The following is a 22,385-nucleotide window of genomic DNA, read 5'->3' on the forward strand; positions in this document are numbered from 1 at the left end:
CTTAACAGGGACACCTTACTTTTGAATTCTCTGCACCCAGAGAGTTGCAGCCCCCCAGAAACCCTCCCTTCTCTCTCACATGTGACTTGTGCTTGGTTCACGGTTCCATGCAGAAAGAGTTGTGGTTGCATCATGAGAAAATGTGGCTCTGAATTCTGGCAGTTTAACTACACAGTACCGTTTCAAACAGTACTATTTCCTTTTTCCTTGATAGGCCCCCTCTTAGCAGGGATGTATAAAGAGTGCCCTCTAGTGCCTGAGAACAGTACCAGGCCGTTAGCAGAGAAGTGGTGATCAGAGAACACCCCACTGGGGCCCCACATTTTGTAATGCAAATTACGTACCTGCAGTTTCAAGTTTAAAAAAAAAAAGCAGCCTGATGGGGTCGGATAGGGACACTCCTCCTGGAGAAAGAAACGTTTTGTCAGGTTTAGGTTGTGAACCTAAACTCTCACTAATACAGGGAGAGTTGGGAGAGTGAAGTTGGGCCCGTTGACTCGTTGGTGAGAAATAGCAGAGGACGTGGAGTCAGACGGAAACCCCCCCACCTCTCCAGTGCCTCCCAGCCCCCCCCCCCGAGGGGGCCTCCCAGAAAGCAGGGCTGAAGCGTGGACGGTTTTGCTGAGCCCCAGCAATGAGCGCACAGAGATGGCCGTGTCAGAGCCAGGTGGCGGAGAGCGAGCTCAGAAGGCTTTCCAAGCTGATCAGAAAGGCCGAGGAGCAGTGACGGCTAGCATTGGCTGAGCACCGCTGTCCCTGACACGGTTTCCTGTGCCTTCGTGTGCTCATTTATTTACTCGTTCGTTCGTTCATGCAACAGATACTTGGGTGGCCACTTTGTGCCAAGCACTGGGTATTTATCAGTGAACAAGAAAGATGAAACCACCCAGCCTCAAGGAGCTCTAATTACAGCCAGGACAATGTGGGGAGGGCCATAAAATAGAAGAGTTAGCCTATCTAATTGTGATAGGTGTGGTGGAAAAATACAAAGCAAGGAAGGGGGGAGGGCGTCCCTGACATCATCCGTGTTTTACATGTGCGGAATCCACAGAATCCGGGCAGACTGCATCAGGAACCTGTGCTCTTAAATAGCCCGCTCTACATTGGTCTGGACACCTGCTCACTGCGGGGGGGGGGGGGGGGCATGGGGAGGGTGCTGCAAGCAGAGGGCACAGCCTATGCAAAGGCCTGTGGTTGCTGGAGCAGGAGATGGTTGCTGGAGTCCAGGGAATGAGGAAGAGGGCATACAGGGGCGGGGCAGGGTGGGTTCGGAGCCAACAGGGATTCTGATGGCCCTGGCCCTGGTGCTGGGCTGGTTGCATGGGAGGCGTTGCCGAGAGAGGAAGAGGGTGTGGAGGAAGAGGGCCAGGCCTTCGATCCGGACACCTGGGTGGCAGTGCTGGATGGGCACCTGAGGCAAGTTGGGGCACTCGTGGTGGACAGGAGGGGCTCACTTCCGGGGAGCTTTCACGTGGGGTCCGAGCGAGCCCTGCCCCTCGGCCCAGCCGGGTTGCCCGGCCCTTGTGTGCGGCCAGGCTCCCGCAGACGTTCCCAGCCTCACGCACCGCAAGGCACACCGGTTACAGCTGAGCAGTTCTGCGGAGGGGCCGGGAGGGCTCCCACCATGGCCCTGGCTCGCCGGGCCCCCAGCTGAGCTGTAAATGACTTTTCCATTTTCCGAGACCTGCGCCCAGGCCTGTTTGGTATTCAGGGACGCCGGGCCCACACTTGCCAGCTCTCGGCTCTGCCCGAATTACTTGATTAAAACGCATATCAACTATTATGTGATTCGTTTCTCTGCCGCAGCTCGAGCCGGGCCTATGTTAAAACTGTAATAAAGGCTGAGTTTGGAGGCAGCGGGGGGGGGGGGGGGCGTCTCTGGGTCGGGGGAGGGGGTCGGGGGGGAGCTGAGAGAAGGACCCCCGACCTCAAGGCCACTGCTGGCTTCCTCGAATCTAGATGACAGGGACCTGCAGACGGTCAGCTCCCCTCCTGCCTCCTGAGAAAGTCGGTAGGTGTAGCAATCGTGACCATCTCATTTCCCGTCTTTTCCTCTGGCAGAAGGGACAGCAGGGAATGTTTGGGGGTGAGGGTAGAGAGCAAGCCGCGTTGGCTTTCGCGCTCAGAAATGGAATTCTCCATCGCCTGGGAGTTCTCTGTTGCAAAGCTGGCTCTCGCTAGGCTGTGAGTCCCGAGTCCTGGGTTTTCTTCGCAGCCTCCCTGCCCCTGGGCTCCACTGACCATCTGAAAATGGGGCTGATACTGCCTGCTGGGCTCTCCACGGTTATTGGGAGAGTCTGGAGTGGGGACAGTGACAGAGCTTGGAAACCGTAGGGTGTGGCACACATGCGTAGGGTGGTGACCGCTGCCGTGTGTCGGGGGCCAAAGGAGCTCTGTAATTGTACTGCCAGGCCCTGTTCGTCTAAGACGCCCTTATTGAGCACCTGCTGTGTCCCAGGCGTAGGCTCTGCTCCATGCAGGGATCTCCCGGTCCAGTCGGACCGAGAGACCCATAGACAGGCAGGTTGGGTGTCCCCCGATGAGCTTTGAGAGCCCGAGAGTGGGCGTGCACACCGGCCTGGACATGCTCAGGGAGCGGGGGGAGGCTACCCATGAATTGCGTTGTGCTGGGTCAGCAGGAGCGAGCCCAGTGGAAGCGGGTGTGGTGTTCCAGGTAGAGGAAGCTCACGGTCAAAGTCAAAGGCATGGATGTCTGAGACGGCCCCGGCTTGGCCATTTAAGGGTGCCAAGAGCTAGCCAGGGAACCTCGTGGAGTGACAGGGTGGGCCTGAGCACGTGGGCAGGGCTGACAGTGGGGGGCTTGGGGGGGGGCGCCTCACTGGCCTTGCTGAGGCTTCCGGAGTCATCCGCCGTGGGAGATGGCAAGCTTGGAAGGAGAGGCAGAGGCTGAAGAAGCAGCCGTCGAAGATGCTCCCCGGTGACTCTCTACCCACGTCCATCCACCTCGCCTAGGCTGGCCTCTGTCCTGAGCCGACCTCAGTCCTGCGCACCCTTAAGCTTTGACAAACCAGATGGCTCCTGTCACCCTTCCTGTCCCTCATTCATTCTGTTCTCAGGGGGCTCTGAGGCTCTTTCAAGTCCTGTCGCTGTCTTGTGTTCTGTGCCTCTCCTGGCCCCAGTTCCTACAGAAGCAGGGTTTCCTTCAGTAGACTGGGAAATTCCCAGAATAGGTACCTCCTCCATCAGATTGGGAGCTTCCTAAGACAGAGGCTGTTTTTCCCCCAGAAGATTGGGAGGTGGGGCTGTTTCTTCCCTGCTCGGGATTGGACTCCCCACGTCCCTGAGCAGAAACCAGGAACCCAGAGAGAAGGCCCGTCGCCATATCCCTCTGTCTTGGGGCTATCTCCACACCTGTACTGGCTCTGTCCCACCCCCTTCGGGACCTTTCCATCTCACAGCTGTGTGGGGGGAGAGGGCGGGAGCTGCTGCTGGCCAGGAGGCTGCCCCCCCCACCCCACCCCAAATCCAGCCTGTGTCTAATGAACGTGCTTCACATCCACTCTGCCCACGTGGCCCCCTTCCCCGTGCCCCTCTGGGTTATGCAGTGCATTTTGGGATTGAATCCCTGGGACTGGGTGTATTTGGCTCTGAGCCCCAGCTGTGCTGAGGAAGGTGCCCCAGGATGCCTACTGTGCCCCCACAGCCTCCTTTCAGTGATGGGAAGCTGGGCAGCCAGGAAAGGAGACAGGAGGGGGTTAGATCTGACCCCAGGTCTCTGCCTTTAGGGATGAGTAATGACGGGAGGGCTTCCCTGCCACTGGTTCCCTTGTCCTGTGGCGTTACGATCAAAGGCAACCTGGCAGTGACCAATCAAAATCACAGACGACTGCCCAATGGCCAAGAGAACAGGATGGAGGGGAGGGGACCTGGGGCAGAGGAGCGTTGCTCAAGACCGGATGACGTCCCAGCTGTGGATGGAGCCCCATGACAACGTTGCCCATCGTGCACTTTGCCGTGCCAGGCTTTTGTACGTGCTCTTCCCGTGGCCTGGGATGCCTGTCCCCTCACCTAACATCTCAGAGGCCATATGCGGTGTTTGGGGGAAGAAGGAGGGTGTCCCTTGTGGGCGAGGCCTACCCCTATTCGGATAACAGACATTTAAAGCAGTTGAGCAAGGACGGCGTGGGGGCGGGCAACAGGAGAGCAGGGGGCCGGTGTGCCCCTTTCCTGAGAGACTCTGGGCAGGTCACGCTGCTTCTCGGTGACTCAGTTTCCCCCGTCTGCAGTGGGCTCACATGATCTCTGAGGCCCTTCCTGCTTGGCTCCGGCTGAACGCCGTGAGCACAGTGTCCCCAGCCCGGGCGCAGCACTATCGCTCCGGTGACCGAGTGGATGACGAAACATGAAGTGCTTCCAGAAATTCCCAAAATGGGATGCCAGGCGAGGGGGAGGGAGAACTGAAGGCAAAAGAAGAAAGAGAGAGAAAGCAGGAGTGGGAGGAAGGTCACCACTGACCGCCTACTTCCTCTTTCCCTCTCCCTTCCTTGGTCTCCTCTTCTCCTGGCCCTCCTCTGTGCTCCCCATAGTCCCCCAGGGTCCATGGAGGGTGCAGCTCCAGAGCCCCGGCCAGGCCACTCCTTGCTGGCATTCCCTCTGCTGGACCAAGATGGGTAAGAGGCACAGGACTGATGGAGTCGGGAAGCCAGTTCAGTCCCCGGGGTGTCTTCAGCTCTGAGGCCAAGGAGCTTGACCAACCCCTTCCTGCAACCTCTCTAGCCTGGACCTGGGGTAGGCAGATTGCTGTCCTGATAGCCCCGTCCAGGGATGAGAAGTAAGCTGGCTGCAGACTCCTGGGCTCTCTCTGCACAGGAAGCAAAGGCTTTTCTCCATCCCCAGGCTCCTGGGTGGAAATCAGTGGGGACTCTCAGGTAGGGGCCACGGTCACGACCAAGGTCATCAGGTAAGGTCTCTTCCAGCCTGGAGGGTTACTCAGAGATCCTGAAGCAACCCAGGAAGGGCCTGGGTACAGAAGTCACCTAGTCCAAACGCTTCATGTTATAAATGGGGGAAACTGAGGCCCAAGGAGGGAAGGTAGCCTTCTTAGGGTCACGGTTCTGGGCGTTTAGGGGCAGAACCAGGTATGGAATCTAAGTTGCCTGACTGCCAGCCCTACGCACGTGCATTTGCTCTGTCTCCCTCCCTCCCTTTCTCCTGGCCCTCCTCCTTTCGTTTTTGCAGTATTTTCCTTGAAAACAATAGCATTGCTGCTTAAATGGTCATTATTTTATTTTATTTTATTTTGTTTGTTTGTTTATTTATTTATTTATTTATATTTTATTTATTTTTGAGAGAGACAGAGACAGCATGCGAATGGGTTAGGGGCAGAGAGAGGGAGCCACAGAATCCGAAGCAGGCTCCAGGCTCCGAGCCGTCAGCCCAGAGCCCGACGAGGGGCTCGAACTCACGAGCTGTGAGATCATGACCTGAGCCGAAGTCGGACGCTCCACCGACGGAGCCACCCGGGCGCCCCTAAATGGTCATCATTTTAAAAATACTAACTATAAACAAGTGTAAAGAAAACAAACAAACAAACAAAAGCTCTGTCACCCTGAAGGTTAACGTTTGTTCATCTTTTGAGCACGGTGTTCCGGGATGTGTCATGCGGGCTTTTTCCGGAAGCGGGATCCGTCTTTGCGTGCCGGTTGGTGCCTCGCCTTTTTCTTAGAGTCAGGTGTATGGAGGTATCACTAACGCGCAGCCACCTTCTCCCATTTTGGAGAGTATCGTTCTAGGAATTTCAGCAAAGGTATTTCGTCACGAAACTACCCTGAGTCTTTGGTCATAGACATCCTTCTCTGTCAGTGGAACTAACCTAAATACCCAACGATAGGGGATTAAAAAAAAAAAAAAAAATTTCGTTGTGCCAGGAAGTATTTAACCAATCCCCTCGGGTTGGGCACGGAGGTTGCTTCCCCCCCTTCACCGTGATGAGCAGAGCTGCGGGGAACATACTTGCTCTTGTACTCAGGAGGGGTCTGGCTGTCCGCGCGCCAGGGGTCGGAGGGCGGGCACGTGGCGCTACTCCGTCTCACTAGGCCCTCACCCTCTCCCTCCCTCTCGCCTGCCTGCAGGGAACCGGCTGGACGAGGGCTCGGACGTGGAGTCGGAACCCGACCTCCCTCTGAAGCGCAAGCAGCGTCGAAGTCGGACCACATTCACGGCCGAGCAGCTGGAAGAGCTGGAGAAGGCCTTCGAGAGGACTCACTACCCGGACATCTACACCCGCGAGGAGCTGGCGCAGAGGACCAAGCTGACGGAGGCGCGTGTCCAGGTGAGGCGGCGCCTCGGGTGTTGGCGGGCAAATCGAAGAGGCGGGAACGGAGAGGGTTGGAGGTGTGGCCGGGGTCCCAGGGTTTAGGGGGCCCCCAGGGGGTTCTGCAGCAGGTGGTCCGGGGGCCTTGTAGACGAGGAATGCCCCTGGCACTTGATGCAGACTAAGCGGGCCGCAAGCGTCGGTTGACCGGCTGGGCCAGCGGTGGGCAGCCCTGGGCAGCCAGGAGCTGCAGTGAGGTCCTGCTGGAGAGCAGTCATCCCTCCCGAGATGAGCCAGAGGACAGGGCTCAGGAAGCACAAAAGCCTCCAAATCTCCGATGAGGGGAGGAGGTGATTAGGAGGAAATTTTCTGAAGGGCCCGGCTTCTTAGGACAGGTAATGAGTTTCCCGTCACAGGAAGCATGTGAGCACACCGGGCAGGCTTGCTCCTGGTGGGTTGGAAGCATCAGAGGAAGGATGGGCAGACCTCGGGCACCCCCATCCACACCCTCAAGGGGGTGGGTCCTCATCGGCGGCGCTGGGGGAAGGGAGGGCGGCGAAAGCAGCACCTGCCTGGGCTCGCAGGCCCTCACCTGCCACCTGGCCCCAGCGGGGGAGGGAATGGCCTCCTCTCCCCAGGTCGGGGAGGAAGTGAGAGAGGGTCATGATGGCTAGCTCCTGGGGGAATGCGTTCCCGGCCTGTCTTCCTCATAAACGGGGGAGGCGGGTCTGCGGGAAGGGCCACCCCAGACTGCTCACTGGACTCTTCCAGCGGGGAACCCGGCTTTGCTAGGCGCCCACCTTGCCCCAGCCCTCCTCACGCATGACCTGGCGGAACGTCAGGCCACCTTGTCAGGCAGGTCACCTCCAGGCAGGCCGCAGGTGCAGAAGCAGCAGGCCTAGAGAAGCGACAGAGCTCGGCTGGGGCTGAGCTGGGCCGGAACTCGGGCCTGGCAGGTACCAAAGCCAAGGTCTGTCCATGCGGAAGGAAGAAGCTGCCTCAGAGCCGGGGACCTGAAAGCCATGGGGCAAGATCTAGAAGCAACTGGCACTTAAACGCTCCGGGAACCGGTGTACCTCCCTCCGCCCTCCACACCCCCACTGCTGGAGCGGGGGGTCCTTGGCTGCCTTTGAGGGAGACCCCGAGGGGAAGGGGGCAGGCGGCAGCAGCCAGCTTGTCTCATTCTCTCCCCTCCTCTCCAGGGTGATATCTGAGCCTGGCCTGGGCTCTGGGCCTCCCTCCCCCCCGCTCTGATCGTCCTGCAGCTGTTCTCCTGGGCACATTCCTGGGTGCTTTCTCATTCCCACGTCTGGCGGCCGCGGCTGCTTCCCATCACCTTGAAGCCTGACCGCTCCTTGTAAAATTTCCTGGCTGTCAGGGCAGTGCTTTTATTGGCCCAGGGGACCCAGAAACAGGTGTCACTCAAGGTCCAAGGAGGGAGGGGGGCTGGGAACAGGGGGAGCAGCCAGAGGCCGGGCAGACCCACAGTGTGGGGGCCCAGGCAGCCTCCTGCACATGCTGACTCCCGTAACATCCTGTGGGCTTCTCCAGGGCAGTGAGTGTGCCCAACCTTGGCCTGAGAACTTAGCGTGATCCCAGCAGAGGAGGGATCGATTATACGTTGGGTTTTTAACAAATGACCAAAGCTGACCAAAGACATCAAGATCAGGATGATAGAACATTTGGCCCGGAGAAGCGATGTGGAGGACGGGGCTGCTCTAAGAGGCCCCGGAGGGTGGGACCAGGGCCAGTCGGGGAACGTCCCCAGGCCTACATAAAGGTCTGCAGGGACTGGGAACCGCAGGCCTAGGTTTCCCTTGGTCTCTGTATTACCTTCAATAGATCTGTTTCCTTTCTTGAGACTCAGTTTCTCATCTATAAATAAAGAAACGGAACGAAATGGTCACTGCGGCTCCTTAAAGTTCTAGGATCCTCACTTATTTTTTTTTTTTCATTTTCTTTTGATGTTTTGTTAATTTTTGAGAGAGAGCGAGAGAGACAGGGTGCAAACGGGAGGAGCAGACACAGAGGGAGACACAGATTCCGAAGCAGGCTCCAGGCTCCGAGCTGTCAGCACACGGGGCTTGAACTCACGAACCGTGAGGTCGTGACTTGAGCCGAAGTCGGACCCTTGTCCGACTGAGCCACCCAGGCGCCCCTAGGAATTTTGCTTATTGACAACCAGAGCTGCCGTGTGAGGTGATGAGATCCCCGTTCCTGGAAGTGTGTAAGGCAAAATACAGTGTGCCATCAACCAGAAACCCTAGTTTCTGCTAGGGTTCCTGCTGTGGACGGTAGGGCAGAGACCTCCAAGCCTCCCGAGCACTATGGATCTGAGGTCTCGGGTGTCGGATTCTAAAAGTCTGTGATTCTGGGATTCCGCAGTCCTGAGACGTCTCGTGTCAGTGGCCCGGGGAGATGGTGAAGGGGTCCCGAGTGGGCTCAGAGCCAGACGCTGAGGTGTGAATCCCAGCCCCAGCACTTACACCTGCAGCCTCAGTTTCCTTATCTGCAAAGTGGAGGTGACAGGAAGAGTCTACCTTGTTCTAAGGAGAAATGCTTACCTGTAAAAAACCACACGCTCCGCATTTGGAGGTGCCTGGCACACAGGAGCTCCAGAAGTAAGGTGCATTCTTAGTAAAACTCCAATCCTGGAGTTTCCAATCCTGGCCACCCTGGAAACCCCCAGTTCGTTCAGCTGGCACTCATTTATTGAGCACCTACTCTGTGCCGACGCTGTTGCGGGCCCCGGGGAGTCAGCAGACAGAAACCGCTGTCACGGAGCTGACGCGTGCATGAACAAGGACACAGGTAAACGTGTCAGGCGGGGTTCCAGTAACTCAAATGCGTTGCCTCCCTCTGGCTCTGCTCCAGCCCTGCTTCTGAAGCCTGCAGGGTGATACTTGGCTTCCCTAGTGTCCGGGGGAGACACCGTGTCTCAGCTGGCGGAAGGCCACCAGGAAGGGTGGGAAAGGGGGCATCAGGCAGGAGGACGCGTAACCTTTCTCCGGAGGAGCCTTCACTCCTGAATAGCGAGGGGCCAAGCCCGACCTTGTATCCGTCTTCCTCGGAGGTGGACAGATCCGCTGTGTCCCAAGTACCAAGATCTCTGAGCCTGTGTGTGTTTCCCCCAGAAGCAGAAGCCTCCCTGAGAGGAATCCCATTTCAGAAGCACTGGAGGGACTCATCACTAATTAACAACCTGGACTGAACCTTTCCCTAACAGTAGATAACGCTTATTGGACACTTCTCATTTGCGGGGCACGATGCTCAGTGTTCCACGTACATGGTCACTGTCATCCTCCCCGTGACCTTAGGAGGCAGGTATGATCAGTCTCTCCATTTCCAGCTGGGAAAACCTGAGGGAAGAAATTTCCTAAAGACAGTTAATCAGCAGTGCCGGGACTTGAACCCAAGTCTGCCCGTCATGTTCTTTTCCTCTGTGCTCCGTGGAGAGAAGGACCAGATGGAATGTTCAGCCCCGTAAACAGCTGCTTCCTATGGCATCGTGTTCCCGGTGCTGGGTGTTGTGGGAAGGATCAAAAGTGGATAATAAAACTCAGCGTCTGCTTTCAAAGAACTCAGCCCTGATCAGGGGTTCTGGTGCAGGGGTGTGTCTGTGTGTGTGTGGGGGGGGGAGGGCGGAGGGGGTGATGGGGCTTACCCCTGTCCCTCCTGGAGCCTCCAGTTCCCCCTCTGTGAATGGGCAGCTTACACTGGATGCCAGCTAAGAGCTCGGCCATCAGAGAGTCCCCACCAGAATGATAGTTGTAGATGTTGTTCTAAGCGCTTGGCCTGTGTTAAGTCAGTCACTTGACGTCCCGGGAGGCAGTGGTTCTCTGCCTTGTCTGTTGTGTGCCCGGGGCACAGGGCAGCTTGAGGGCTAGGACGGTCCCATCCATCTCTCTATCCTTCACATCTCGCTTGGCATAGAGCACAGTCCCAGTAAAGGTTCGTGATGAGAAGGAGGGAAGGAAGGAAGGAAGGAAAGAGAAGGAAAGGATAGGGAAGGACAGAAGGGGAAGAACTTTTCCAACTCTCTTTGGTATTCTTTATCCGAGGGAAGGATGACCCACAGGCAGCTGCGGTGTGCCAATCGCCTGCGTCATTCTCCATCTGACTTCAAGGTTTTTTGCTACATATATGTATCATCCAAATCGCTATTTGTTTTTATTTTATTTATTTTATTTTTTTTATCTTTATTTTTGAGAGAGAGACAGAATGTGAGCAGGAGAGGAGCTGAGGGGAGGGAGACACAGAATCAGAAGCAGGCTCCAGGCCCTGAGCTGTCAGCCCAGAGCCCGACGCGGGGCTCGAACCCACAAACCACGAGATCATGACCTGAGCGGAAGTCGGACGCTTAACTGACTGAGCCACCCAGGCACCCCACTATTTACTTTTAAAATAAAATCAATGGATGTTATTTTTTCAAATGATTATTTTTGAGAGAGAGGGACAGACAGTGTGAGCGGAAGAGAGACAGAGAGAGACACAGAATCCAAAGCAGGCTCCAGGCTCTGAGCCGTCAGCACAGAGCCCGACGCGGGGCTCGAACCCACGAACTGCGAGATCATGACCTGAGCGGAAGTCGGACGCTTAACTGAGCCACCCCGGCGCCCCCAAATCAATATATTTGAAAATAAAAGTGTCTCTCACTGTCACATAAGGCAGGCAGCTGGAAGCACACATCAGGGAAGACGAAACAACATTGATGGGGGACTTGCTGGAAAACATCAAGAGGAAGCTCAGCACGGGTGTCAGTGAGGAACCGAGGATAAGTTAGCACCAAGCCCGGACCTTGTCTTCCACACGCCCAGAAGGCCCGGAGGAGGAGTGGAGGGGCTCACGGTTACTGAATGTCTGTGTCACTGCCATCTGGGATGTCCCTCCCTTGTAGAAGGAGGAAACGTTGAATGGGAACAAAAATGTGCCCCACACCCTCTCCCAGAAGCGGGGAGCGAGGAAACACTGCCCATTCCGTGCCAGTTCAGAAGCCCCTCGGTCAGGACGCCCCTGGGGAAGCCCTCCGTGCCCTGGGGAGTGGGGAGAAGCGGGGGCCGCAATTTCATTCCAGAGCCAGTTGTCGCTCCTGACCGGACTGCCTCGACTCCTTGCTCTGTGCACCCTAAACGAGTCAGAGCCGGCTGCGCTGTTCCTCCAGCTCAGAAAGCTAAACGCGGCTTCTCTCCTCCAGAAGGATCTGGAAGACAAAAGACACCAGGGGCACAGAAGCACCCCTCCACTCAGCGGAGGCTGGACGGGTGGGGGGAGGGTCTTAAGTGATCCTGTGCTGCTGAAGGTTGGAGGGGACCCCACCAGGAGGGGCTCCCATCTGAGCTTTGTCGCATCGGCCCTGGCAAAGATACACCAGAGCAAGCTCTGTATTTCCTTGTTCTCTCGTTCATCCGTTCATTCCTTCCTTCATTCATTCAACAAGTATTCCGTGTAGATGCAGGAGTTGGCTGCGGGAAGAGTGTCTGGCTTAGAGGGAACGGCATATGCAAAGCCCATATGCTTTCCCAGAAGCCTTTTCCTCCTTTTCTGGACCAGAGCTCGTTGCAAAATCCAGACAAGTGACTTCTAGAAAGTCAGACTGATTGAAGTTTGAACCTCAGATTCGTTTCAGCTATAGCTGTGTGGCCTCGGGCAAGTTCTTTGACCTCTGAAGCCTCAGTTTCCCCTTCTGTGAAATGGGAATAGGAGTACACGTCTCCTGGGTCTACTGGGCTGACGTGAAGCACCAGCACGGGGTGGGGGTGGGTGGGGGGGCCTGGCGCAGAGGGTGGGAGGGAGCGTGTGTTAAGACAAGGATGGTCGCCCCCCGAGCGGCTGCGGTGGAGAGAACGTTGCACGGAGTCGCCCAGACGTGGCTGTGTCCCCGACCCGCCCCGTTACGTGGACAGGTCACGCACTACCTCTGCCCCTCAGTTTGCTCATCCGTAAAATGGGGAGAACAATAATAATCCCATAATAATCCCTTCGCTGGGTGGTGGTGAGGCCACGATGGGCTCACACCCACGCAAGTGCGCTGCACCCCGTCCCCGGCCGCGGGAAGGCGGGGACTGGACGCGGGCTGGACACAGGGTGACGGCTCGGGGACCAGTGGTAGCCGTGCCTCAGCTCTCCGCCAGGAGCCAGGCTGAGGGATCCCCGCTCTCTGCTCTCCACCCGCCCAGGTCTGGTTCAGTAATCGCCGCGCCCGTTGGCGGAAGCAGGCAGGAGCCAACCAGCTGGCAGCGTTCAACCACCTTCTGCCAGGGGGCTTCCCGCCCACTGGCATGCCCACGCTGCCCCCCTACCAGCTGCCGGACTCCACCTACCCCACCACCACCATCTCCCAAGGTGAGCACACGAGACCGTCCTGGCACCTCAGCCGCGCCCTGCCCCCCATTCCTCCCTTCCTTAACTTAGAAGGAACGATAAGGGCTACTTATTTCTTTAACGTTTATTTATCGTCGAGAACAAGCACAAGCAGGGGAGGGACGGGGGGGGGAGGGGGACGCAGGATCTGAAGCGGGCTCCCCGAGCTGTCCGCACAGAGCCCGACGCGGGGCTTGAACTCACGGACCGTGAGATCGTGACCTGAGCCGAAGTCGGATGCTCAGCCGACCGAGCCACCCAGCCGCCCCCAAGGGCCATTTTCTTTTTAATGGCCATTTGTCTGTTTGCACGTGCACAGACGATTACCACGGGAACAGTGAGTTCCTGCCTTTGAACTTCTTGGTTTTGCCAACAGGCCACAGAGCATCCAGGTGAGGGTTAACAGGTAGCCTTCCCGCACACGTTTAGAACGGAGCTTCTCCAACTGTGAAGTCACATGCATCCGCTGCGGTCTTATTAAAACGCAGAAGTGACAGACAAGGCTACTATCCCTCCCTGGACCCCTCCCTCCATCCTGTCCGCCCCCTCCTCTCCCCCCCCCCCGCCCGCCCCGGGGCGCATGTTGGGAGCCCTACTACCTGACATCTGACTCATGACGCCCCTGGGGCTCCCTCTTAAAGGGCTGACAGGCTGGAGTTCTGGAAACTGAGGAGAGAGGCAGGGGATCCTCCCTATGATTCTTTTTCTCCCCTCCCTGTAATTCTTGATGAGAAATTGACGATGATGGTCTCATCCCCCGGAAGGCCGCGTGGAGGGGCCCTGACAGAGCAGAACAGCAGCCCAGCAGCCAGGAAGAGAAATGGCAGCTCAGACCCTCGCCCCATCACTCAGTGGCCTTTTCGCCTTGCACGAGTGCCCGGCCCCTCCGAGCCTCAGTTTCCTCATCTGTAAAATGGGAATCCTGTGCCCGCTTCACACCCTTAGACAGTATTTGCAGAAGCACCTGGCCGCTGGTCGGTGCCCCCAAAGTGCTGTCGGGACAGGCCTGGGTAGATTAAGAGAGTCCCCAGTGAGGTCTGACTTTCAGTCCAGAAGACTTTGATTGAGCACCGACTGTGTGCCAAACGCTGTGCAGTGTGGCCGGTGCAGATGCCTGGAGGTTGTCTGGAACGTCGGTTAGCTGTCAGTCGAGCATTGGCTAGTCCCCGGCGTCCCGTCCAGAAGCCAGCTGGTCCCATCCTGAGTAGCGAGGGGAGGTCCCCTCCGTCCGCTGGCTGGCGACGAGGAGGAAGAGGCTCGTGGCTCGCCTTCCACGCGGACGGTTCTTTCCCTGCCCTGGGACGCCCGCCATCTGGGCCGGGGCCACTGGCTCAGGCCCTCTCCTGGGTCTCTCCGCAGACGGGGGCAGCACCGTGCACCGGCCCCAGCCCCTCCCGCCGTCCACCATGCACCAGGGGGGGCTGGCCGCCGCGGCCGCCGACACCGGTTCTGCCTACGGAGCCCGCCACAGCTTCTCCAGCTACTCAGACAGCTTCATGAACCCGGCGGCGTCCTCCAACCACATGAACCCCGTCAGCAACGGCCTGTCTCCCCAGGTAGGTGGCCTCACCAGTCTGGTCCCTGGGAAGCCGCGGGCTCCGGGGCACCTCGAGAGGGAGAGAGAGAGAGAGAGAGAGTGTTAAAGTGGGAAGCAGGGACGCCCCCGCCACCCTTGCTGGTCAGGACCCCGGATCCTTTGCCTGGGCTTTATCTCCGAGCCGCAGGCCCGGGTGACTCTGCGGGCAGGTACGGAGAATGGGTTTCCCCGCTCCTGGCCACCAGAAACAAAAAGCTGTTGCCTTCGAGACGTGCTCGTGGCCCGACAGCCCCCCCCCAGAGCTTGTGAGTCCGGCCCCCCGCCCACCTCATGGCTGTTCGGTTCACGAAAGTCAGGCATTTTCAGGCAGCGTGTTGGCAGAAGCCTTGTACCGTTTCCTGTGGGATGCTGACTGTGGTTTTGGGGCTTGGTTCTCGAACCAGGAGTCCTTCCCGGATTCCATCCTGTGCTCCACCCATCTCTTGCCTTTCCCCAGGCGTGACCACCGAATGAGAGGCAGGACCGCCTCCTGTTGGTAGAGAGAAACGCGGCTGGGGTTCTAGACTGGGGGCTCTGCTCCCATTGGGTCTTGGAGCTCGTTCCCTCGTGTGTGATTGGTTGCTGGCTGCGTCACTCGTTGCCGGGGCTGTTGGAAGTCGTTGGGGCCACCCTGCGATCCAGTGCAGAAGGCATCGCTGAGGCTGTTGGTGGTGGCTGGTGGTTTGGGGAGCAGGACGCGGGGATGCTGGCCGTCCTGGTGGCTTTGAGGAGCTGATGGGTTCCCTTCTGTAGCCGCAGCGGGTTCTCAAATATCCACGGAGGAAAGGCGGAAATCCAAGGCTGGTTTTGCCCTGCCTCCCACCTTCTGAGTGTGGTGCAAGCTTTCCTGAACGGCTCTGGTTCGGTAGGAAGGGTGAAGGCCGAAAGAGGGTTAAACCCCAGCTCCGCGGCTCAGGGCGTCGGGGAAGATAGCATCTCTGAGCCTCACTTTAGCCCGCGTTGACCTGAAAAGTGATTAAACCGGGTGTTGCTAACCTCCTAAGAAGGGTGTTGTTTGTGCTCAGCTTGCTAACTGGCCGAAACCTTAGCGCAGAGCCTGGCACAACATAGGGGCCGAATAAACATTCGTCCTTGTGCCAACCCCCCGCCCCCCACAATTGCCGGGAGGATATAATCAGTATGAGAACCCTGTTACTTGAAGAAAAAGGGGGGCCAAAGGGAAAGTCCACTACAGCCCCCAGGCCACATCCATCTAGCTTCCTGCTGTTGTCAATAAAGCTTTATTGGAACATAGCCACGCCCGCTTCTTTACAGATTTCTGGCTGCTTTGGGACTGTAACGCCAGAGCTGAGAAGTTTCAAAACAGATCACGTGGCCCACAAAGTGAAAAATATTTGCTACGTGGCCCTTATAGGGGAAAAAAAAAATTGCCAACCCCTGGTCTAAAACCTTCCCGAGGTTTTAATTTTCTGCATGGTTTTGGGTCCGTCGCTGTGTGCCTCCGTTAGTGAGTGTGGTGGAGAGCTAACTGCATTTTAGTCTCCTCATTTACTTATGGGTAAGATCCCTTCCCCTCTCTGTGCCTCGATCGTCCGCATCTGTGAAATGGGGATGGTGCTAAGCCTCTGTCTGGTAGGGTTGTTGAGGATGGGATGAGCTGACGTGTGCCAAGTCTTCCCCAGTCCGGGGCAGAGTTGAGCGAGCCGCTGAACCCAGAGCCCCTAACAGTGATGCCCGAGGTCCTCTTGGGGCCCACATTAGGGGCCGGGGTGATGCAGCCTGCAGACCAGAATGCTTTCCCGGTGGAACCTCGTTGGCCTCTTTGGCGCTCAGGGCCATGACTTCCATGCCATTAGTGCGGAGGACGAAGCGGCTGAGCTGACCTTCCAGAGTCAAGAGGCAGACAGGATCCCAGAGCTGGCTGGGCGGCCGTGGCTGCAGAGACCCGAGGTGTCCACGTCTGAGGATGTGGTCCAGGCCTGGCCTCGCGGTATGAAACAGGCTGGAGGAGCCTCACCTGGAAATCTGAAGACGGATGTTGAGATCGTGCAGGCCAGTCTTCTCGATTCATCTCAACAGGGCCCGGGAGGCGTTGGCCGGGCCAGGGCCCAGAGTCCGGGGCTGACCACTGCTCCTTGCGGCCCACGGGGCTGAAGTTTCTCCCCAAAGTAGCAGTTTTGTCACAGGGCAGAGGAGAGACGAGCAAATAGGGGGCGCTTGGCTTCTGGAGCACGATTCGGCGATGAGAGGGATACAGAGCAAGGATGTTTCATGCACTGTTTGGGCCCAGAGACCAGCCTCGGGGAGGGAGCGAAGACGACAAAAAAAAAAACCCAGCCATTACTGTAAGCAGCCAGTAGCCCACCCTTCTCCCTGCCCGAGCTGGACGCTCCCCTCTCCTCCCAGAGACCCTCGGGAGGCTTTCCTCCACTCCTCAGGCGGAGAGGCTGTCAGGACGTGATGGATTGGGCTGACTCCGGAGACTTGCCCAGAGGTTCCCACCAAAGGTGTGAAGACAGATGGAGGGTCTGACAGGGGCAGAGGGGACCAGGAGGTGAACAGCTGCTGGCAGGGGAGAGGGGGCCGTGCGCAGGGTGGGCGGGAGGGCAGTCCGGGTGCGCTTCTGTCCGTGTGAACTGCCGGGGTTAAGCTTCGAACACGTCCTGCGGAAGGGGGACAGCGAGGGGGGGTGTCTGGGTCTGTACCAAAGCTTCTGGTGTTTGTGACTCCCCGTACGCTCCCTCCACCCTCTGGGCAGGCCAGCCACACACCTCCGTGGTCTTGGGAGGGGTGGGGGGGGTACACTCCCTACCAGGACAGACCCGCTTCCCACGCCCTGCCTCCTCACCGGCAGGGAGGTTCTCCGGAGCTCCCCTGGGTGAGAGGGATGGGATGGGGTCTGTCTGGGCTGGGGACATCACCCCTCACCCGAGACTGCAGGTCCTTACCATGCCCCCCCCCCAGTAGCCTTGGCCTTTGTTCTCACAAAAGCCCAAGGCGATTATTATGTTGTGGGGGTGGGGGTGAAGTTGGGGCTCTGCGGAGCACCTGCTCATTGTACTGGTCAGTTTGCTGCCGGCTGGAGAAGTGCCCCCTCCCGGGGCCTGACCCGGGTCCTGGTCTCCGAGCCATCCCGGGAAGGGGGGCTTGTCAAGGCTCAGAGACTCCACGGAGGGACTGCCTGGGCGAAATCCCCTGGGAAATCCATCTATGCAGCCCCGTGCTGAACCCTGGCTCTCAGGCTAACAGATACTTACAGAGGGCCTACTACGTGCCAGGCACCGTTCTAGGCACTGCGGATGAATCAGTGAGCGTCAAGGAGGAAGACCCCTGCCCTTGCGGAGGTGACAGTGTAACAGGACAGGCAGACAATACATAATAGAACGGCAGGCCATGCGGTGTAGCTGATACGCTGTTGACAAGGACAGCTTAACTTGCCAGCCCCTGTGACTCAGACTCTGTCCTGAGAGTTTCTTACGTGGTAAATACTGGGTAGCAAAGCCAGGCTTCAGCCCTGATCTCTAGAGCCTGAGAACATAACTAACACTGCCCTCTGCCTCAGAGATGCCCTCTCTCTCTCTCTCTCTCTCTCTCTCTCTCTTTTTTTTTTTTTGGAGATTGGCTGGCAGTAAAAAAAAAAAATCCTGTCCCCTTTAGCTCCGCAGAGGGAAAAGCTCATTCAGCCCATGTCATGGATGAGAAAACTGAGGCCAGGACCTCAGGTTAGGGGCCAGTGGGCAGAGTTGAGTCACACGGGCAGAGGCCTCCTGAGAGGTTTAGACAATAATGAGCCCAGCCCCTCAGCCGTGTGCAAAGCTCAGCTTTACAAGATCAGGGGCTCAGCACTCGGTAAGATACCCCCGGCTTTGTGCACGGGGTCCCCCTGAAGAGGTACCGGGAAAACAAATACGGTTTGACCCTTCGACCACGTGAGGATTAGGGGTGCCGAGCCCCCCCACCCCACGACTGAAAACTCACATATAACTTTTGACTCCCCCTAAAATGTTACTAACAGCCTACTTCCTGTTGATCCAAAACCTTACTGAGAACAGACGCAGTCCATTAACTGCTTATTCTATACGTTCTGTCCATTAACTGCTTATTCTATACGTTCTGTTTCTTTGACGCTGCGTCCTTACAATAAAGCAAGCTAGAGGAAAGGAAACGTTATGAAGAAAAGCCTACGGAAGAGCAAAAACATTTGCAGTGCTGTGCTATATTTATTGAAAACCTCCATGTATAACTGGACCCACGCCGTTCAAACCTGTGCTCTTCAAGGGTCAGTGTACTGCCCGTGTGATCTCGTCCCCGATGGCTTGTTGGGGACTTGTTGCAGACCCTCCCGCCCAGCCAGCTCTCGCCCCTTTAGCCCAGGCTGAGGTCCTTGGACACAGCTCTTAGAAAACAACTCAGGACAGCTTAGGACAAGAGGAACCTTTCGTGGTTATGAATTACAGTGAGTAATCTGATGCCCGCCGTGGCTAGGAATCGCACACAGGGCACGCTGGGAGGCAGGGGTAGTGGGCAGGGAGATAGAGGGGACACCTATATGTAGGTCCCTTAGGATGCCTGCCCTTAAGAATTCCCCGGTCTGATGGGGAGACGCAGCCACTGCCTTGAGAGGCTCCTGGTCTGGCCGAGGAAGAACTTCGCCCGTCCTGAGGAGCCCACAGTCAGACAGAAGAGGAAAACCCCCGTCCTTAGATGCCCTGGTGTGATGGCAGAAGCCAGCGCTGTCCCGGGGGCCTCCCGGTGTGAGGGGAGACAGGCTCAGAAAGTCACTCATGGCCGCTGAGCAGTCTGAAGTCCTGAGCGAAGAATCAGGAACACAGTCCCGTCTGGCCAAAGGCTCCGGGCAGGGCGTCTGGTGCTGGCAGCTTCTTTAGGGCCCTTGTGGGCGTGTCCCTGGGGTGGGGGGTGGGGCGCCCTGGGCCTGAGCTTCCTTCTCCTCCAAACTTTTTCAGTGCAGATTCTAGCAGAGCTGGAAGTGGAAACCTCTGGAAAGCCCAGACAGGGGAGAAAATTGCCCCAAACCGTAGTTAGCTTAGCAGCAGGGCCGGCCCCCAGAGCCCCAGACCCCCAGCGGAGGGCTCCTGCCACTGCTTCACAGGAAGGGGGTGTTTCTTTTTTGCCACCGTGGCTCATTTTGCTCCTTCATAATGTCCCACATTCATTGTGTCCTTTGCTCCTCGCTGGAGCTTCACAGGAAGGAACCTGTAAAAGGGATTTACATATTTACGATTTCCCCCAACTGAACTAATGAAAAATATTCTCTGAGTGTGCGGTTCATCACACGGCCGCAGTCACAGTAAAACAGGCCTTTTTGTCCTTTCGGGCTCCTTGATGTTCTCTTCTCCTTTCCCTCTTTGGCCCGTTAAGAATTACCTGTGATGGCCAAGGTGGGGTGGATGCTTCCAGAGGGCCGGCACGGACGGGGCCAAATGCTTTGGCTGCTTTCACTCACCGAACCCTGGCCATTATCTTGTGACTTTCATTTCACAGATGAGGAAACTGACTTGTCCAGGGTCAACTACCTCTCCATCCATCCGTGTGCCTGCCACGTGCCAGGCTCTGCGATAGGTTCTGGAAAGTGACAGAGCTGGGATTGGAACGGTCTGCCTCCCGAGCCCTCTGTGCTCTTCTGTGGTCTCTGGCTGCCCCCCGCCCCCACCCCAGCCCCACCCCCCAAGGTCTGAAGTTTGCAGCCACGGGGCATAGTCAGGCTCAGGGTCCAAATCATCCACTGCGAAGCGTCCCCTTCCTCCTAAAACCGGCAGGAATAAATCTCAAGGCTTTTATTTAATTTCTTGATGAAAAGGGGTCTCCTGAGTGATTGGCCACAGCAGACTTCGCTCCTGGCATCACTTGAGGGCCTCAGGGGACCCAACCCAGCAAGGCAAGGCACTCCATCCGCTGAGTACCTGCCGAGGGCCAGATCCCACGGAAGCGCGTGGGCTCTGTGAAGTCATTCAAGTGCCGCAGAAACGCTCTACTTGGGGAAACAGGCTCAGAGAGGTTAAGTGACTTGCTGAAGGCCACAGAGCAGCTGAGCGGCCGAGATGGGACACTGACACCGATCTGCCTGACCCACGAGCCATGCCTCGCGGTGCCCCTCAGCAGGATCAGTCCGCTGTGCCCCTCGTGCGATGAGCCCTGGAAACTCCGTGTGCTGCTTTCTCCTCTCACTTCCTCCTTGTGTTTTTTTTTTTTTCTCTTTATTGGCGACACTGCGTTTATAATAAGCATTTAAAATGAGTCTTGCTGGACCAGGGACGAGGAAGGAGGAGGGAGTGGGAGATTTGTAGGCAGGAAGACGGGGAGGGGGATGGTGGGGTGTTAAATAGCCCAGAATTTTTTAAAAACTGATGCAAATCACTGGTAGGAGAGAAAATTATGTGCAATTACGTCCTGATATTGGAAGGTTTTGCCTAGCCCAGGCAACAAGATCTCATTAACAAGCAGAAAATAAGATTGAAATGGTGTGTAAAAGACCTGAAAAATGAATTTGAATGCTGCGTTTGTCCACAATTACCCCCTCCTTCACACGTATTTTATTGCAATTTTTTTATTATTCTTAATCTCTCCATTCCTCAAAGCAGATTGGGGACATCCTGGCATTACCGGGGCATCGGGAGGAGTGCGGAGGATTTCTTGCTCCCCTGAAAGGAGACCCTTCTCTCGCACATTTTCCAAGGTTGGGTTTTGGAGGGATCAGAATTCATTTCTCCGGCTTAGTGGGTTGTAGGAACACGGGGGCTTTAACCCCAGCCCCCAGCCGAGTGAGCGCGCTCCTCTGTGCCCCGCCCAGCCCTTCCTTCTTCTCCTTTCTGGGCGCCTCTTCTGCCTCCGGCTTCCTTCCCTTTGCCTTCTCAGGATCTCCTCCAGGCTTTCGCTCTCCCAGGGGTCTCTGCCACAAGCCCCCGCACCCCACCCCACCGCCGAGTAGGAGGAAGCTCAGGGGCTAGAGAAACAGCTCTGGGCTGGAGCTCTGGTTCTGCCATTTACTGAGCTGCTGTGTGGCCCTGGGGCAGATTGCTTAACCTCTCTGGGCTTCGTTTTTTCTCATCTGAAAACGGGAAGTGATAATCTCTGCCTCTCCGGGGGCGCTGTGAGGATAAAGCGAGAATTCGAGGAAAGTGCCTGGCACATAATAGGTGCTTAATAAATTCTAATCCATTCTTTACTTCTCCCCCTCCCTCTGCCCTGCATCCGCGCCCTGGCCTCCTGCTCTGCCTTACCCCCTCCCCTCCCTCCCCTCTCGTCTACCCTCCCTTCCATTGGTTGGAAAATGCCCGAGTTGGGCTCCAGTCCAGGACCACATGGTGTGTGTGTTCCCCTGAGCCCAGTCCTGGGGGGGAAAGAATGCTGGGTGCGGGAAGCACCCTTTTCTGCTGAACACACAGGATGCTCTCCTCGCTCCGCTCGGGCCTTGGGAAAGGATGAGCAAGGACAGAACAAGTGACTGGCTCAGGTTGGAAGGACACGCTCTGATCCTGAGTGGTTTTCCCCAGGGTCAGGGAAGAGCTGAGTCACCCCACCCACCCACGTACCCATTTCTCACCGTGACCAACGATGATGGTGGGGGGGGGGGGTGTCAGGGGTCAGCTGGTGGGAAGGGCCACAGTCTGTGGCCAGATTTTCTCAGCCCCAAAGCCAAAGGCCATGTGGCAGCATCTGGCCTCCCCGGCTGGCTTCCTCCACACCCAGCACAGCCCAGCTCCCAGAGACCCTCTGCCACAAGCCACGTCTGCCCGCCTCCGTCTGGCGTACCAGGCGGGGGGCCGCGGGTACTGTCTTCTCAGTCCATCAGGCAACCCCACGCCCCAAGTGCCCTCTCCCCCTGACTCCTGGCCAGCCCAGCCCTGGGGCAGGGACGAGCTACCAGGCTCAGAGAATCGGCCACGGGGCCCCGGGCATCTGCGAGCCCCGCCATCCCCCGGACGGACGCACGCTGCCAAGATCCGGCCTCACATCCAGCTTTGCCTTTGTCCACAGTGAACCTACCTCAGTGCGAAAAGCTGAGCTATTTCCCCCCCTGGAAGCTCCAAACAAAACCACCTGCTCCCGTCAGTCAAGGGCTCAGCTCCAGCCCACAGGGAGAGGCCTGGACAGAGCCCCGCCTCCTGTGAACACAGACCCTTGTTTATTTCTCTGCCTTTCTCACCCCCTTTTCCTGGGTGGAGGGGCCCGGGCTGGGCCGGGCGTGTGGGAAGG

The 22,385-nt window shown here is 57.4% G+C and overlaps 1 protein-coding gene across 3 annotated transcripts in view; it reads left to right on the forward strand.

Annotated features, from left to right (window-relative positions):
• PAX7 (paired box 7) overlaps positions 1–22,385 on the forward strand; it is a 97,319-nt gene that overhangs the window by 45,115 nt on the left and 29,819 nt on the right. For all 3 annotated transcript variants that reach the window (XM_003989610.6, XM_006934359.5, XM_006934358.5), the window contains exons 5-7: positions 6,093–6,292; positions 12,451–12,616; positions 13,994–14,190. In XM_003989610.6, the coding sequence (XP_003989659.1) occupies positions 6,093–6,292; positions 12,451–12,616; positions 13,994–14,190 (563 nt within the window). The remainder of the gene's footprint in view (positions 1–6,092; positions 6,293–12,450; positions 12,617–13,993; positions 14,191–22,385) is intronic.

Source organism: Felis catus, chromosome C1 (assembly GCF_018350175.1).
Source record: "Felis catus isolate Fca126 chromosome C1, F.catus_Fca126_mat1.0, whole genome shotgun sequence".
Classification (NCBI taxonomy): Eukaryota; Metazoa; Chordata; class Mammalia; order Carnivora; family Felidae; genus Felis; species Felis catus.